Source organism: Nicotiana tabacum, chromosome 16 (assembly GCF_000715075.1).
Source record: "Nicotiana tabacum cultivar K326 chromosome 16, ASM71507v2, whole genome shotgun sequence".
Classification (NCBI taxonomy): Eukaryota; Viridiplantae; Streptophyta; class Magnoliopsida; order Solanales; family Solanaceae; genus Nicotiana; species Nicotiana tabacum.
The window spans coordinates 165,056,805-165,072,873 of record NC_134095.1 but is presented as its reverse complement, the minus strand read 5'-3'; the positions used below and the strand labels follow the sequence as shown (position 1 = coordinate 165,072,873).

General features: G+C 36.0%; 1 protein-coding gene across 1 annotated transcript in view; it reads right to left on the bottom strand.

Annotated features, from left to right (window-relative positions):
* The window catches only part of LOC107775719 (glutamine synthetase cytosolic isozyme 1-2-like), a 107,866-nt gene that overhangs the window by 66,197 nt on the left and 25,600 nt on the right, over nucleotides 1-16,069 (bottom strand). The window contains exon 7 of the mRNA XM_075232429.1: nucleotides 14,334-14,346. Coding sequence (XP_075088530.1) covers nucleotides 14,334-14,346 — 13 coding nt within the window. The remainder of the gene's footprint in view (nucleotides 1-14,333; nucleotides 14,347-16,069) is intronic.

Below are 16,069 nucleotides of genomic sequence, written 5' to 3'. Positions count from 1 at the left end.
AGTCGTACATCACTTTCCCAGTACCCAGCTCCACAAAATGCCTATCCACCCCCACAAGCCTAGCAAAACCCTCCTGGATCAGGTTTTCGACCCAATCAAGCATTTAAGAATGAGAGGTTGCGGAAGAAGAAAACCTTCACTCCATTAGGAGAGTCATACACCAGTTTATTCCAGAGGCTAAGGAAATTGGACATGTTGAGGCCGATCCAGTTAAAAATGCCAAACCCTCTTCCAAAGAAGTTTGATTTTTCTCAAAGGTGTGTGTATTGCTCAGATGTCCCAGGGCATGACATAGAGAAGTGTTGGCACCTAAAAAATGCAATTCAGAAGCTTATTGATGCAGGTGACATTGTCATACAAAATCCAGATGCAGCAGACACTGTAATGAGACGCATATGGTGAGAATGATTTATTTTGAAAAGGAATATGAGAATTCTTCTGAGATCCTCGAAGGTCCACGCGCTGCAAAGTTTTTAGCGCTATCAGAGATTGATCTTAAGAACGAGCCAGCAAAGGGAACCCAAAAGCAAGTTGTTAAGAACAATATGATGAAAACTTGTGAGGGTCCTAGTATTGTTGATGCGAAATTCAGTGGCTAAGATGTTGAGATTGGTGATTGGAAAGATGCTCCTTTCTTGGTTAGCCAGGGAGGAGTCGTGGTAGTTTATTTTGTTGTCATTTCTGTTGTCTGGGTTATTCCAGGGTTGTAATCCAGATATTGTCTTGTGACTCAAACCCTTCATTCCTTTTATTTTGCCTAGTTTGTTTAGTCATAGTAGCCCGTTTAGTGTTGTCTAGGTTTGTTCTAGGTTTGTAACCCCAGTTTGGTTTGTTTGTTTTGTTGTCCCAACCCTTTCACCATCTGTCTAATGTAATTTTCTGTTTTCTGTAATTTCTAGTCATTTTCGTTTAGTTCTCTTTCTTTTCAAAGTTCTTTTCCTGTTAACTCTAATGACATGACATGCACGCGTAATTCTCAGCCTAGTTTTAAAAGTCAGTTTAGTCATGAAGTAATGAAACAATGTTGAAGATGTAGGGATATTGGAGGGAAATAAGTGAAGGCATTTTGAGATCATTCCAAGCCCGAATTGTGTGAAATTGGGGCAGGTAGAAAATAAAAATACACTGTTGAAATGCATCATGCTGCATCAAGTGAAGATAATGGCAAGTTTGTCCCAAATTTGTAGGGGGTCGTTCGTGGTAATGAGAGTGAGGGTGTTGTCCAATGGGGCTTGGTAATTAACAGATGTAGAAAGCGAATGTGTGGATATGGTTATAGGGTCTTGTACAAGCAAAAGATGTTGCAAATGTTTTCCTTGGTCTGTTTAATTGTGTAGTTTGCACTTGGCATGTTTTGGAGATTGGAATGACGAAGGCATTTTGTTCTGCTATCTAAACACTTTATCCTTTGTTACCCCTTTGAGCCTTATTTATTTTCTTTCATACCCTTTTTCGGAATCAGTAGCAAATATCAGAAACGCAAGCGTGAAAGATGAGTAGAGGAAAAAGAGAAAAGAAAAAGAATGAAAAGAGAGAAGAAAAAGAAGAAGAAGGACAAAAGAAAAAAGAAAAAAAAGCAAGAAAGAGAAAAAGAAGAAAAAAAAAGAAAAAAGAGAGAAGAAAAACAACAACAAAAAGGAAAAGAAGGAAAGAAGAGAAAAGAAAAAGAAAAGAAAAATCATAACAAACAAAGTAATTCCTATAACATGAACTACGTTCGACCTGATTCCTTTTAAGGATACGTAGGTAGCCTCACGGTTCGGTCCCAACAAAATAAAAATTCAAAAGTCCCCAAGCAAGAAACTAGGGCAGAAGCTGTGGTTGTTGTAAGAAATCTGATTCTGAAAGTTGTAATTTTGAACTCATGTGAATTGTTTTGAGCCTTTGATATCCTTTCTTTCTAACCCTATCCAAAAGCCCACATTACGGTCCAAAGAAAGACCTTCCGATCAGTCTTCGAGAAATGTCAGGTCAAACAATGAGAGGTAATGCATATCAGGGGCAACACTTTGGTCCAAGCAGGGAAATGTTAAAAATGAGAGAGTATTATTGGTGAAAACCCTCACGGGCACCGTAAGGCGATGGAAAGGTGAGAGAAATAAAAAATGAGAGAGTCGTATTGGTGAAAACCTTCACGGGCACCTTGAGGCGACGGTAAGTTGAGAGAAAGAACAAATGAGAGAGGCTTGATGGTGAAAACTCTTCGGGCGCTACAAGTCGAATAAGGATTGTGAATCAGATTGGATAATCGGAGCATTGAAGCCCAGTTTCACGGTTTAAAGGTACAACAAGAGTCGAACATCAGGCTTACTTGACATAATAGGCCACAGGTGCATGTCATGGTCATTAGAGTTGGTATCCACAACTGATAGGTTTCTACTTTGTAGTTTTATCGTTAGGAATCATCTTTTTCCATTGTCCTTCCCTCTGTTCTTTTGTCTTGTTCACTTCGTCTTCCTGAGTTTGTGTGGTTAGAACAAGTGAGAAATGACTTAAAAATTAGCCACCAGCTGTCCAATTGCACAAAACGGGGCCTGACTAACACATCAAAATGTCATAAGTCAGAAAAGAACAACAAGCGCATTGAGCTGGTAATAATCAACATGCTTTGGGGTCCATGAGAAATACAAAGGTTTGGTATATTTCAATTGCGGGAGAAATAGACCTCAAGGCCAAGGCTAGTGATTTAAATCAGGAAAGAATAGAATGCATACTGAGTGGATGGTAATTGACGTGCTTTGGGATTCATGAGAAACACAAAGGTTCGGTACATGTCAGCACAAGAGCATGATGCAACAGATGGAGGGTGTTAGGTGGACGGATCAAAGATATTTTTGGTGAAACACAAAGGTTGGTAAATGTCAGTTCATGAGCAATACAAAAGATAGAGGGAATTGCGACTGAACGGAGAAGGGGTATTTTTTGTGATAAGGACGACAGAGAAAGTGGTTAGTCCATAAACAAGCAAGGTCCTCGAGTGGAAATCAGTTATCATGGGAAGTGAAGGAGAAATCGCCCTCAAAGTCAAGGCCACAAACCAACCACCATATTTTAAACTAACAAGATTTTTCTTTGATTGAAACAGCGCAGGAAATTTCGGTTGTTCCGGAGAAACCCTTCGTGGAGAAAGGCAGGCACCAAACAGGTTTGATTTTGATTTTTAGGACCCTCCTGAAAAATGTGGCCTAGTTTAAAATTCAAAACAACCATGAGTAGCATAATCCAGCATAAATGTACTACAAAGGAATATAAGTTGGTTTCAAAGTTTGCATGTTTAAGATATGATACAATTAGGAGTTTTCAGGACCCTCCTGAAAAGTGTGACCTAGTTTAAAAATCGAAACAATCATAAGTAGCATAAATGTACCCCAAGGAATATAAGTTGGTTTCAAAGTTTGCATGTTTAAGATAGGATGTAATTAGGAGTTTTCAGGACCCCCCTGGATAATGAGATGTATCTTTAAGACCCTCTTAGATAACAAGATTTAGCGGAAGTCACACCTTTAGAAGATATAACTTAGATTTAAAATTGTCGTTTAGGTAAGAATTGTCAGGACCTCCTGGATAATGGGACCTAGATTTTAAATTCTTAGTAATATTTGGTATGATGATTTAGTTTTACACTCACATCTGTGCCCAACCACCAAACTGGGGCAGAAAATTTTTCTCTGTTTTTGTCTATTTTGTTGAAGTCAGGAGCCCGCCTGGAGAGCAGGGAATACATTTCAAGTCAGCAGTCAGGAGCCCGCCTGGAGAGAAGGGAATACATTCAAATTTAGCAGTCAGGAGCCCGCCTAGAGAGTAGGGAATACATTTCAAGTCAGCAGTCAGGAGCCCGCCTGGAGAGCAGGGAATACATTTCAAGTCAGCAATCAGGAGCCCACCTGGAGAACAAAGGAGTACAATTCAAGTTTTAGCTTTCAAGTTCTTATCGATATTTGGTAACGTGATTCGTTTTACACTTACATATGTTCCCAGATACCCAAACTGGGGCAGAAAAATTTTCTCTGTTTTTGTCTATTTTATTGAAGTCAGGATCCCACATGGAGAGCAGGGAATACATTTCAAGTTAACAGTCAGGAGCCCGCCTGGAGAGCAAGGAATACATTCGAGTTCAGTAGTCAGGAGCCCGCCTGGAGAGCAGGGAATACATTTCAAGTCAGCAGTCAGGAGCCCATCTGAAGAGCAGGGAATACATTTCATGTCAGCAATTAGGAGCCCACCTGGAGAAAAAGGGAGTATAACTCAAGTTTTAGCTTTCAAGTTCTTATTGATATTTGGTAATGTGGTTCATTTTACATTTATATATGTGTCCAGATACCCAAACTGGGGCAGAAAAAAATTCTTTGTTTTGTCTATTTTGTTGAAGTCAGGCGCCCACTTGGAGAGCAAGGGAATACAATTCAAGTTCATGCAATCAGGCGTCCACCTGGAGAGCAAGGGAATACATTCAAGTTCAGCAGTCAGGAGCCTACCTGGAGAGCAAGGGAATACAGTTCGAGTTCAACAATCAGGCGTCCACCTGAAGAAAAGGAAAAGTATCTCAGATTGCAATTCAAGTCAGCAACCAAAGAAGCTCGCGGCAAGAATGGGAGTCAACAGTCTGAGGCGATCAACAAAAGTTAGTCACAATAAAGAAAAAAAGAGAGAAAGGCAAGAAGTGAATCCAAATGCAGAAGTTGATGGAAGATGTGAACTGCTTAAGACATGGTGGAAGTCACAAACACTACATGTCCGGTCTTGATCCAAAAGTTGTAGAAGAACGAGCTAGCACATGCAGCTAACAAGCGCCAAGGTTCAAATCTAAAGTCTACATGAAGAACCATTCAAGAGTCAAGATCAAGCTTCAGAAGACTTATAAATAGGAATCTTGTAACTCGTAGTTGATAGGTTTAGCTAGTCTTTTTCATGTTTTGATTTTTTATGTAACATCAAGACCGCGGACCGGAACCTCGGCGAAACGGCACCTCGACCGGCTCTCCACCTCGGCATACTCCATCATCTCACTCACCTCTGAACTACACGTGACCTTATTCCTTTATAGCCAAGGATATGTAGGCAGCTCAGATACCAGGGCTCGGTCACATTCCCCCTTTTCTTCATTTTAGTCCCTCCAAATAAGGGTCGGGTCAAAAAACCTGTCTAGTCATACTTTGTCTGAAAACTCTTTGCGTTTCCAGTCAAAGAGGGGCAGTTGTAGACAAGTTATTTTTGACCCTCCCCAAGTTTTTTTATATTTTAGGTAAAATATTTAATTTAGGCATAATATAGCTATTTCAACTATTTTTTACTCCTTTACTTTATTTTATTACAAGAAAAATGAAAATCACAAAAATATTTTTAGTTTATGTATTTTTCATTAAAAAAAATTTTTAAAAATATATAAAAATGGTACCTTATTTTTATCTTTATATAATTTCGAAAACACAAAAATAGTTTCATGTTTAGTTTAATTAATTAGAGCTTTGGATTGTGTAGTATTTTTATTTTATTTTAAAAGGAGTCAATTAAGGTGTTGGATCACAATTTTAAGAGTTTTAGAGCCCAGTTCTTGGCCTAATTTGGATTAATCCATTAAGCTTAGGGACCCTTCTAGACTCTTCTTTGGAGCAAAAACAAATAAAAAAGACCTAGGGACTAATGGGAAAAATACACAAAAATACACCTAAACCTAGACTCTACCTATAAAGTAAGCCTTAAAAAAGAGGAAGGGGCATACACACAAAAGCTGCGCAGCAAATACAGGACCCCTCCCTCCCTCGGATCGTCTTCTCCGACCCCCCCTCGCCTGTTCATTTTCTTCAGCAACAGCAATACAAGAACGACCCCTTCATCTAACCCTCGTTCCTGTTTACCCAAAAGAGAACACGAAAGAAAGAAACCCTTCTACTTCTACACTCCATCGACAACCAGCCCTCAACCTGTGATTTTCCTTCTCATATCGGAATTCATGGAGGCGAGCTTCTCGACCTTGTTTTAAAGTCGAGCATTCCAGTCCAAAGTCCAAGAAATCAAGTCGAGGTGTCCGTCGTAGCCGAGATCGAAGAGGTTTGGTCGAGTTTCGTTGAGGCTCCGGCGAAGTATTCTATTTTTCTGTTCGAGGTTCTCATTCGTCGCCGATCGAGATTGTTTGACGTCGTTTCCGATTCGAACCCTACTACTGCTCGAGGTTAGAGTCTGAGTTCCAGGTTGGCTTCGTCAAGGTTCGGATTAGTAATTCATTTGTTTTGATTTGCTGTTTCTGAGATCTTGTTTCACTGTTCATGGAGGAAAATACGCCACAATAAAGGTTTATTTTCCTTTCCGATATTGTTCTTCTCGCTAATCTTTTGGATCGTTTCATATTTGATTTAATTTGTATGATTCAGATGATTTTTGTTTATTAGTTTTCTGTGTTGGGACATTACTCTGATTATTACGTTGAATTTTCCTTTAACTTCGGATTTTCATCACTACTTTATTGTTAAAGTTCTGTTGAATATGTGATTTCACAATTAATGGTAGCCTTGTAGTGTCAAAATTAGCTAATAAAATAGGGCTGTCACAAATTGAGTGAATCTTTCTAAATGATCATAAAGTCTATTTAATCCAAAAGCAAGGCTTCCCGACAATTCTTTTTGAAAAGAAAGATTAAAACATAAAATCGGAAGGCAAAACTTTGGTACTTAATGAGAGAATATGGCATCACAAATAGTTGTCTGCAACCTGTTAGAAACGGCCTTGGCCATGTGGTGGAATTCCTTATTCATTGCAGATTCATTTAGCAAGCTTGAAGGCTTTTTCTGCTTCTCGGTTTTCTTTGTAGCAAGCAACACAGATTGATCTTTGCCTCTAGTTGGATAGTCACAGTTTCGTTGTAGTTTCGAATTTGCCTGCTTAGTTATTTTCTCGTATGTTTACTCGAATTAGTTATAGTTGAACATGATTTCGTTACGGTATAGAAATTGGATTGCTGAACTACGTCAAATTACATTTAAGGGACTCGGGTGTGCATTTCATGTGACCAAAATCAAAATCTTAAAACGTTGACTAAAATGTATTTAGGATTGCGGGTGCATTTCAAGTGGTGCGATCCAAAGGCACGTTTTAAATGACGTTCAATCTTCTTCACAAATTAATTAAAAGTGGTTAAAAATAAAAATTTGCACATCGGTTCATAATTGCTTAAGATTAGATAATTAAGCCGGATATAATAGTTGAGCGACCGTGCTAGAACCACGGAACTTGGGAATGCCTAACACCTTCTCCCGGGTTAACAGAATTCCTTACCCGAATTTCTATGCTCGCGGACTGTAAAACATAGTCAATCTCTCCTCGATTCGGGATTTAACCGGTGACTTGGGACACCATGAACTATCCCAAGTGGCGCCTCTGAATTTTATTAAAATAATCCTGTTTTGATTGTCACTTCAAGTGGATAAACTCCCTTATATACCACCCTCTCAGGGTGTAGGTAAAAAGGAGGTATGACAGCTCTGGCGACTCTGCTGGGGATCGAACCTAGAATCTCTGGTCCAGGGTTCAGAATTCGAGCTTAGATGAATTGTTGTATTTGGCTTTATCTGTTATCTGATTTTATTACATGTTTGGGCCTAATGTGCTAAATGTGCTTTTTCCATTTTGATATTATCTGAATTGTATATAAACTGCTACGAAACCCTTCTCTTCTCATCTTCGGGGATGTGCTCGCTAGTCGAGACTCCCTATTCTGTTAGTGTCATACCTTGAAATAAGAAAGAGGCTCGGACAAGTTACTAAGCCGGATGGCCTTTTGGTTCCCTGTACGTAGCCCCCTCCTCGGCTCGAGTTGTCCGCTCGGGTACACAGTCTAGAACAAATACCCAGGTTTTGAACCTAGAATAACTCAGCCTTATGCCGGATCCCTTGTAGGAACGTTTGTTTGCATCATGTGCATTCAACTTTGGGGACTCAACACAGGGGTTGGGTCCGTCTGGGACAGGTATACCCCAAAAAATAAAAGACCATATGATGCATCTTATGTGCTACATGTTGCATTTATTCAAGGGTAAAAGGGTCATTTGGCAGACCAATGATAGCTGAGGGTAAATGAAGAAATGAAAAAAAACAATGAAAAAAAGAAAGAAGAAAAAAAGAGAAAAAGAGAGGGTGAAGTGTGAAGATAAAGCGACTGTGGCCTAATTATGTTTTCTGTTACATTTTGTTAAGAAAAAAAGAGAGCTTGAAAAATTCAAAGGATTTTTGTACTTTTTCATCATTTTTCAAAAATCAAAAATCAAAAAAAAGGTGGGAAAAAAAAGAAAATAAAAAAAGAAGAGTTTACATGTTTCATCATTTTTCAAAAAACAAGAAAGAAAAAAAGAAAAAAAAATATTTTCTCTAAATTAGTTGTTATTTTTATTTCTCGCCTGTATCCAATTTGCCCGAACTATGCATACCTGATTCTCGTCTTTCGGGCCGTGATATGTAGGCAACCCACATAGGGTCCGGTCTTCCTAGTAAGTCTTAGGTCCTTGGCTTTGCGGGGTCTTAGTTAAATTTTGCACTTATTAATCACTTTTTGGCCAAATAAGTCATTTTGCAAAAATATCCCCAATTACGTCTTGCATGTATATAATAGGGAGTGTTATTATTTCACATAGTGTTGGTTAAAGTTTTCTCATACAGGTGTGGGTCTACTTACTGGAGTTTGAGCATGACATACACTCCGGGACGATACCCCAGGATCACTGCATTCAAGAGCTGCTTGAGCAGCTATTTTATGTTTTTGAGTCAATTGTTTTTGTTTTATTTTCTAGTCCTGTATAGTAGTATTTAGTCTTTTAGGTGATGTTAGAGTTTGTATTGTCTAGTTAAGTTTGCATAGTCTTTTGTTATTGCATTTCTTATTTTGCATTTGGAAATGTGTTACAAGTCAAAAATCCAAAAAAAAAAGGGAATTATGCGTTTTTATATTTTCGTTATAAGTTTTCTTTAGAACACTAATTCTAGAAATAAAAAAAAATCCTTTGAGATTGTTTTTACTTTAGGCAATTAATATCAAAATAAAAATTGTTTTATATTTCCTTTACTATATTGGGACCAAAATTCAAAAAAAAAGAGAATTTTCTTTTAGTACCTCTTTAAAAGTTTTCTTTAAGATATTAATTCTAAAATCCAAAAAGATTGTCTTTGAGGCGTTTCTTTGGGAAATTAGTGAAAAATGGAAAAACAATTTCTTTTATTTTCATTAGAACTTTAGGATATTGTACATAAAAAAAAAACATACTTTGTCTTTTGTCTATCATTAGAATTTTTCCTTTAGGCAATCAAAATTAAAATCCAAAAATATTTTGTTTTATTTTGTTTATTGCTTGTTTCGAAATCTTGCATCAGGATATCAAATGAAAATTCAAATACTTTTCTGTGGTTTGTTCTTTAGATTTTCTTCATAAAAAGATGAATAAAAAAGGGGGGGGGGGGAGGGGTTTCTCTTCTAGGATTTTCTTTAATAGAGCATTTGTTTAAAAAAAATGCTCATTAAGCTTGAGTTTAGAATAGGTTATAGAGCATTCAGTCTAGAAAATTCAAAAAAAAAAGATTTGCCTCTTTTATTTCTCTTTTCTCATCGGATTAGTCACTAAGGTAAAAAGAAAAAAGGAAGAAGAAGAAATGAAAAAGAAAATGTCAGTTTATGTGTGTTACTCTCGGTCTTCCAGAATACGCAAAGATCTGATTCATGCGGGGTCATGATACGTAGGCAACCTACATAGGGTTCGATCGAATCATTTTTTTATTATTGCAAGAAAAAGAAAAAAAGGAAAAAAAGAAGGAAACAAAAAAAAACTGAAATTGTGGGATGCGAGATATGAGAGAAAGAAAAGAGTGATGATTAAAAAAAAGAGAAATGAAGGAAAATGGGCAAGCCAAGAGGTGCTAGAAAAGCAACGAAAGAAAGGATTGAAATGAACAAATTGGGATGATGCCAACTGACCGTTGTACCCTCGAAGTCATTCTAGAACCATTAATTGTTGCTAGGTGCATTGCACACAATATGATATTTTTGCTGTTAAATGCCCTAACGTTAACGGGATGACCCCATTTTGTTCCTTTTGATATCTTCATAGCAGAAAGGTGGTTGGTTTGTGGTTCTCAAAGTAGTAACTCTTCTCTACAACATAAGGTCAAAAGGTAATGGCAGACAACAACAAAACTGAGTTGGTTGATACCGGTGCCCGGAAGCAATTGGTTGAACAGGAAAATGGGTTGGTTGAAGAGGTAAAGATGTTAAGACAACACATGGCGGACATGTATCAGGCTTGGATGACTGGGAAGGCACCACCCCCGCCACCACCTAGCTTCCTAAATACTATTCTTACCCAAACACCGGTCACAGTGCCAGATGATCCCCCATACTTTCCAGATCCACCTGCTTATCATGGCTTTCCCAACCACTCTAGTAGCTCCATCACTCATCTTCCAATTACCTTTCCCAAAAATTGTCCTCTGATCTTATCCACCATCCCCAACAATGAACACCCACTCAAAGCTCATGATGCCTAATATTACCCCTCAAAGATTCCTCACAAGGTTCCCAACTCATACAAGCAGGGTCCGCGAGATGGGCCTCATGTTGTAAATGAAGAGTTCACAGGAAGAAAAGGGCGAGATGGACCCGAATATATAATTAGTTCCAAAATTCGACCCCAAAACGAGGTCTAAATCCCAACTATACCAAAAAACCGTAACTCTACCCAAATCCCTAATATTTTACCTTTAAGAACATGATTTAAGACTAGAAATCTAATGGGTCTAAAATTACATACCTATGGATTTGTAGTGAAATTCCCTTTCAAAAATCGCCCAATTTGGAGTTTGGAAGAAGAAGTTATGAAATTTTGGTTAAGTCCCGTTTTGCTTCTGTTTTAAAATCACTGGACAGGCCTTTATCGCGTTCGCGATGAGTCATCTTATTTCTCATATAAGACCTATATCAGGCTCCGAAACCAGAATACGGGCCTGATACCATCAAATTCTAAATGCATTTCATTTCCAAAACTCATAAAAAATGCAAGAAAACAATTTTCTTTAAAAATTCATTTCTCGGACTTGGGACCTCAGAATTCGATTCCGGGCATACGCCCAAGTCCCTTATTTTTTCACGGACCCTTTGGGACCTTCAAATCATGGATCTGGATCCGTTTACCCAAAATGTTAACCGAAGTCAACTTAAATCCATTTTAAAGTCAAAATTTATCATTTTTCATAGATTTTCACAAAATGACTTTCCATCTACGCGCCCGGACTGTGCCCGCAGATTGGGGTGATGTCGAAAGAGGTCTTTAAGGCCACGAAACGCAGAATTTATTTTTTAAAAATAAATGATGACCTTTTGGGTCATCACAATCTTTTTTTCTAGTGGAAAATAAAACCCAACAGGTTTTGGAAAAGGGTTTTAACCCTTAAAACTTGTGCTATAAATACATATGGTTTTCCACCTAGCGGAAGGAGCATATGGTGGCCGAATTTCAGCCTCCTTTCCTTAATAAATTACGCCCACACGAAATTGCTATTTCCGAGTATTATTTGGGTAACACAATAGAAGACCGTGGAGCGTTCGGAGATCGTGATCGTACGGGTGGTGGAGAATTCATTGAGTTGTTCTGGAATTTAAAGCTCACGTGATAGAGGAGATTTATTCACGCTTCAAGAGGTAACCCATGAAATCCCGTTTATGCTAGTTGTCTAGATTACATGTGATTTTGATACTGGGATTGCTTTCGCTGCTTATAATAATCCATCAATTGGTATCAGAGCCCACTCATATCTAATTAGATAACTAAGTTTTTCATGAAACAAGGATATCGTATTTATGTGTGTTTTTGAATTACATGTATATGTGATTTTCTGAAAAATTGCACTATTGTTTCGTGTATTAACTGTGCAAATTTTTTTTAATTATTCTTATAATCATGAGATATCTATTTTTATTGATATTTTATTGGGATGATCTGGATAGCTTTTTGGTGACCCTAGAAAAACGCAAAACTTGTTTTTGATCGAATTGCCGGTATTTTCGGAGGTCAGCCAAGTTGACGGACTCCGATTGAGCTGCAATTTGGTAGGTCTATCGAAAACGATGTGGTGAGAAAAACTCACTGCAAAAGCAGTGACTCATGATGTTTTTCGGCGTTGTGAGGCCGTTTAGACTGTGTTTTGGACGTTTTTCTATTTTTTGAAAATTATTTCTTAATAATTTTAATTCGTTTTTAATTCATTGGTGATGGAGGTGACTCCCCATAGTTTCCATGATTAAATACTGGTGATTTAATAGGTTTACACATTGGCTATTAGTAAATAGACGTGTTGTTGTATTAAATTCAATAATAGAGCTGTAGGATTTTATTGACTAAGTCTTACAAGGTATAATTGATATAATTATTTTGTAAGAAAGTGAAATCATCTGTTTGATATCCTGGATGACTAATGATTGGAGCATTTGGCATATTTGTGCATACAAAAAATCTCAAATTTTAGTTTATGTTTTCATGCCTTGCGTGATTACTAGTCTGGGATTTTCGATGAAATATTTTGTTCTATGGTTGGAGGTTATAATTAAGTGAAATATGACGGTATTTTATGAGTTTTATATTACTGGCATGACTTTTAAGTTGTGGTCCATAATCTGTCATAAAATAATTTATGAACTACATGTATCTTCACTCGTAAATTGAGAATTTTGTGAGTAATAAATAGTTACCACTAAAGTGGTTTGTTTATTAGAACTCATGAAAAATTCTTAATAAATTTGTACATGTAAATTGTGTCTATTCATGGATTGAGCATTATGATTAATAAGTAGGATCCACAAAATGGTCTATTTATTTGAGTCATTAAAATCTGCTTAATGTACCATGTGAAATTATCCTTGATAAATCTACATTAGTGATGGAGGTTCTTAACTAGAAAAAGAGTTTTATCTTTGGGTACTAGTGATACCAACTCCACCCATGAGAGGAGATATTAAGTTTTTTCGCCGAACAGGAAAAAATATAATATCTTAGGTTCTTGTGTATTTAATAAAAGGATAATTTATTGCAAAAGGAGATATTATGTATCCTAGGAATAGGAAGAACATAATATATGCCTTGAGCTTATAGTATAATTATAAGGAGAATGGAAATCAATATCATATTTATTTTAATTCATGAAACTACTTAAAACGGTTGTTCTTCGAGTTTGGTTACAGGCTGGTGGTCATGAATTTGACGGACTCCGATTGACCTGAAACTTGTTAGGTTCATCGAAAACGATCTAGTGAAAAAAACTCACTACTATGCAGTGAATCATGTTGTTTGTCGGCTTTTTAGATTGTTTAGATGGTTTTTCAAGCAGTTTATTAAATTGAATTTGTTATAAATATGAAAAATTATTCTTTATATATCGGCTATATTTGTGTTAAATCTGAAACATGATGATTTAACTTGATATGATATATATCAAGAATGCAAGTCACATGGATTTAATCCTAACTATGCCAAAAATAATTTATTCTAATTTGGTCAAGTTTTTGGCGATCGTAAGTTTCACGATCTCCGGATGACCTGAAATTCGGTAGGATCATCGGAAACGACCAGTTAAGAAGAAATCACTGCTATGCAATGTATCACAACGTATTTTGACGATTCGAGATCGTTTAGATGAGTTTTTTGGAGGTTTGACGGATTAAAATGTGATTTACATAAGAAAAGTAATTATTTCTATCATTTTATTTATGTCTAATATGTAACATAATAACACATGCTGATTTGACAAGAATTGATATATGATAAGAATGTAGGTCATATTTTAAATTCTTTAAAAAATGCTTAAAATGGTAATTTTTCAAATTTGATTGCAATTTTTGGAAATTGTGATTTTAACGATCTCTGATTGATCTAAAATTTGGTAGGTTTATCGGAAATAGACCAATGAACAATACTCACTGCTATGTAGTAAAAAACATTAATTTTAGCATTTTAAGACTATTTAAATTTGGTACTAAGCATTCTTTTCAATTATGAAACTTAATCCTCAGAGAAAAGTTCATGGTTGTGAAAAAATGGTGATAGGAATTAACTCCAATAGTCTCCATTTTTTTATTTATTGTGAAATAATAAATTTACGCGTTGACATTAGGTCTTCCTCCAGATCGGATAAATTTATTATGAATTCACTGGATGTAGTTACTAGTTATTGATAACCTGTGTTAACTCTCTATCTGAGTTTAAAGGGTTGAATCAATTTTGTAACTCAAATATAATCATGATTAAGTGGTGATAGAAATATATTTCTATGGTCTTCCACTATTAATTTCAAGTGAGTAATAAATTTACGTGTTGACTTTAGGTCTTTCTCTATATCGGATAAATTTATTGTACGCTCACTATGTGAAATACTAGTAATTGATATCGTGTACTTACTCTCCATCTGAGTATACATGTTGGATCAATGGAACTAGAGCTATTAATTATGATGTTCACTTGACTTAAATTAACAGTATACTATCCATCTGATTGGATTTGCTTTAATTATTGGAGTGAATAATCTGGCATTACATATGTTAGTTGCATGAGTAGTTCTTTTTTCATCGAAATTTATATTCAAGATGCATGACATATAGGTGTAGTGTGTTTACAATTTTTGTACTAAAAGGTTATATACAATTGACTAAAAGTAATATTATACTCTCCATCTCAGGTGGTTCTATTTATTTTTGGATTGTATAATTCTTACATTATATAATATACTTTGCATGAATGATTCTTTTTCCATCAAAATTTATTATTCGAGATGCATGTATATATATAAATATTGAATGCAGTCTGAATTTTAATATTCAGTGTTTTGACTTATTATGATTTATTTAATGTTTTTATCTCAAATCTATGAGGACTTTATGCAATTTGTCGTATTACTTGTTAAAATTTTTTTTAGTGATAAGACATTAATTTAAAGGATGCAATATATGTACTTTTTGTTAGAAGGAATTTAATTTCGGTTTCTGGGCAAAATAAGAGATGGATATTTGTTTTATTTTTCGAATAACTCTTGAGTTATTGAGCTTGATAAACATTTTAACTCTTGTGATACATGAATGCATGACCTTGTTATTGTATATTAATGCCTCTCCTGAACAGAATAATATTAGTCTACCTCATAAGAGAATATGTTCTTCAAAATTGAGTAAAAACTTATATGTGCACTTTCGTCTAAGTCATATTAATCTGGATAGGATTTCAAGTTGGTCAAGGATGGACCTTAAGGTTCATTGAAAGTAGAGACACTATCAACTTGTATATCCTCTTTAGAAGGAAATTTGACTAAAGGTTGTTTCTCTTCAAAAGGAAATAAAGCTAGTGATAAGTTAGAATGAGTCTCTTCTGATTTGTATGGTTAAATGAACATACTGGTAAGAGATAGTTTTGAGTATTTTTGTGACCTTCATAAATGATTACTCAAAATATTAATATATTTATTTGATGCACCGTAAGTCTTAATGAATTAAGTAATTCAAGATTTTAAGACTTGAAACGGAGAAGCACCAAGTAAATATATTAAGTTACTGCAATATTGTCACGACCCGAAATCCACTAAGGATCGTGATGGCGCCGGATACCACTGTCAGGCAAGCCAAACATAAATACTTAATTAAATTCTCATTTAAACAATTTTGAAAAACTTTGATTTTACTTCAATTTTTACTAGTAAAAGATACTCAGTTCAATTAAATATACATGTTAAGAAGTCAATATGAAATACCCCATAACTTTTCCAGAACCCGGTGTCACAAGTGCATGAGCTATTTCTAGGAAGTTATATAATAAGATAGCTGTCCGAAATACAAATTGGACAGAAAATAAATATAGTAATCTGAAAGAGACTTACTGGATGCGGGTCGTCTCGGGAAATGCAGCTCACCTAAGTTTCCGTATCAACCATGCTGCTACACTCACTAGGCCACTAGAGATGCATGTGCTTGTGCAACAAAAATGCACAGAAGTCTAGTATGAGTATGAAAACAACGTGTACCCAATGAGTATCTCGTCTAATCTCGAAGAAGTGGAGACGA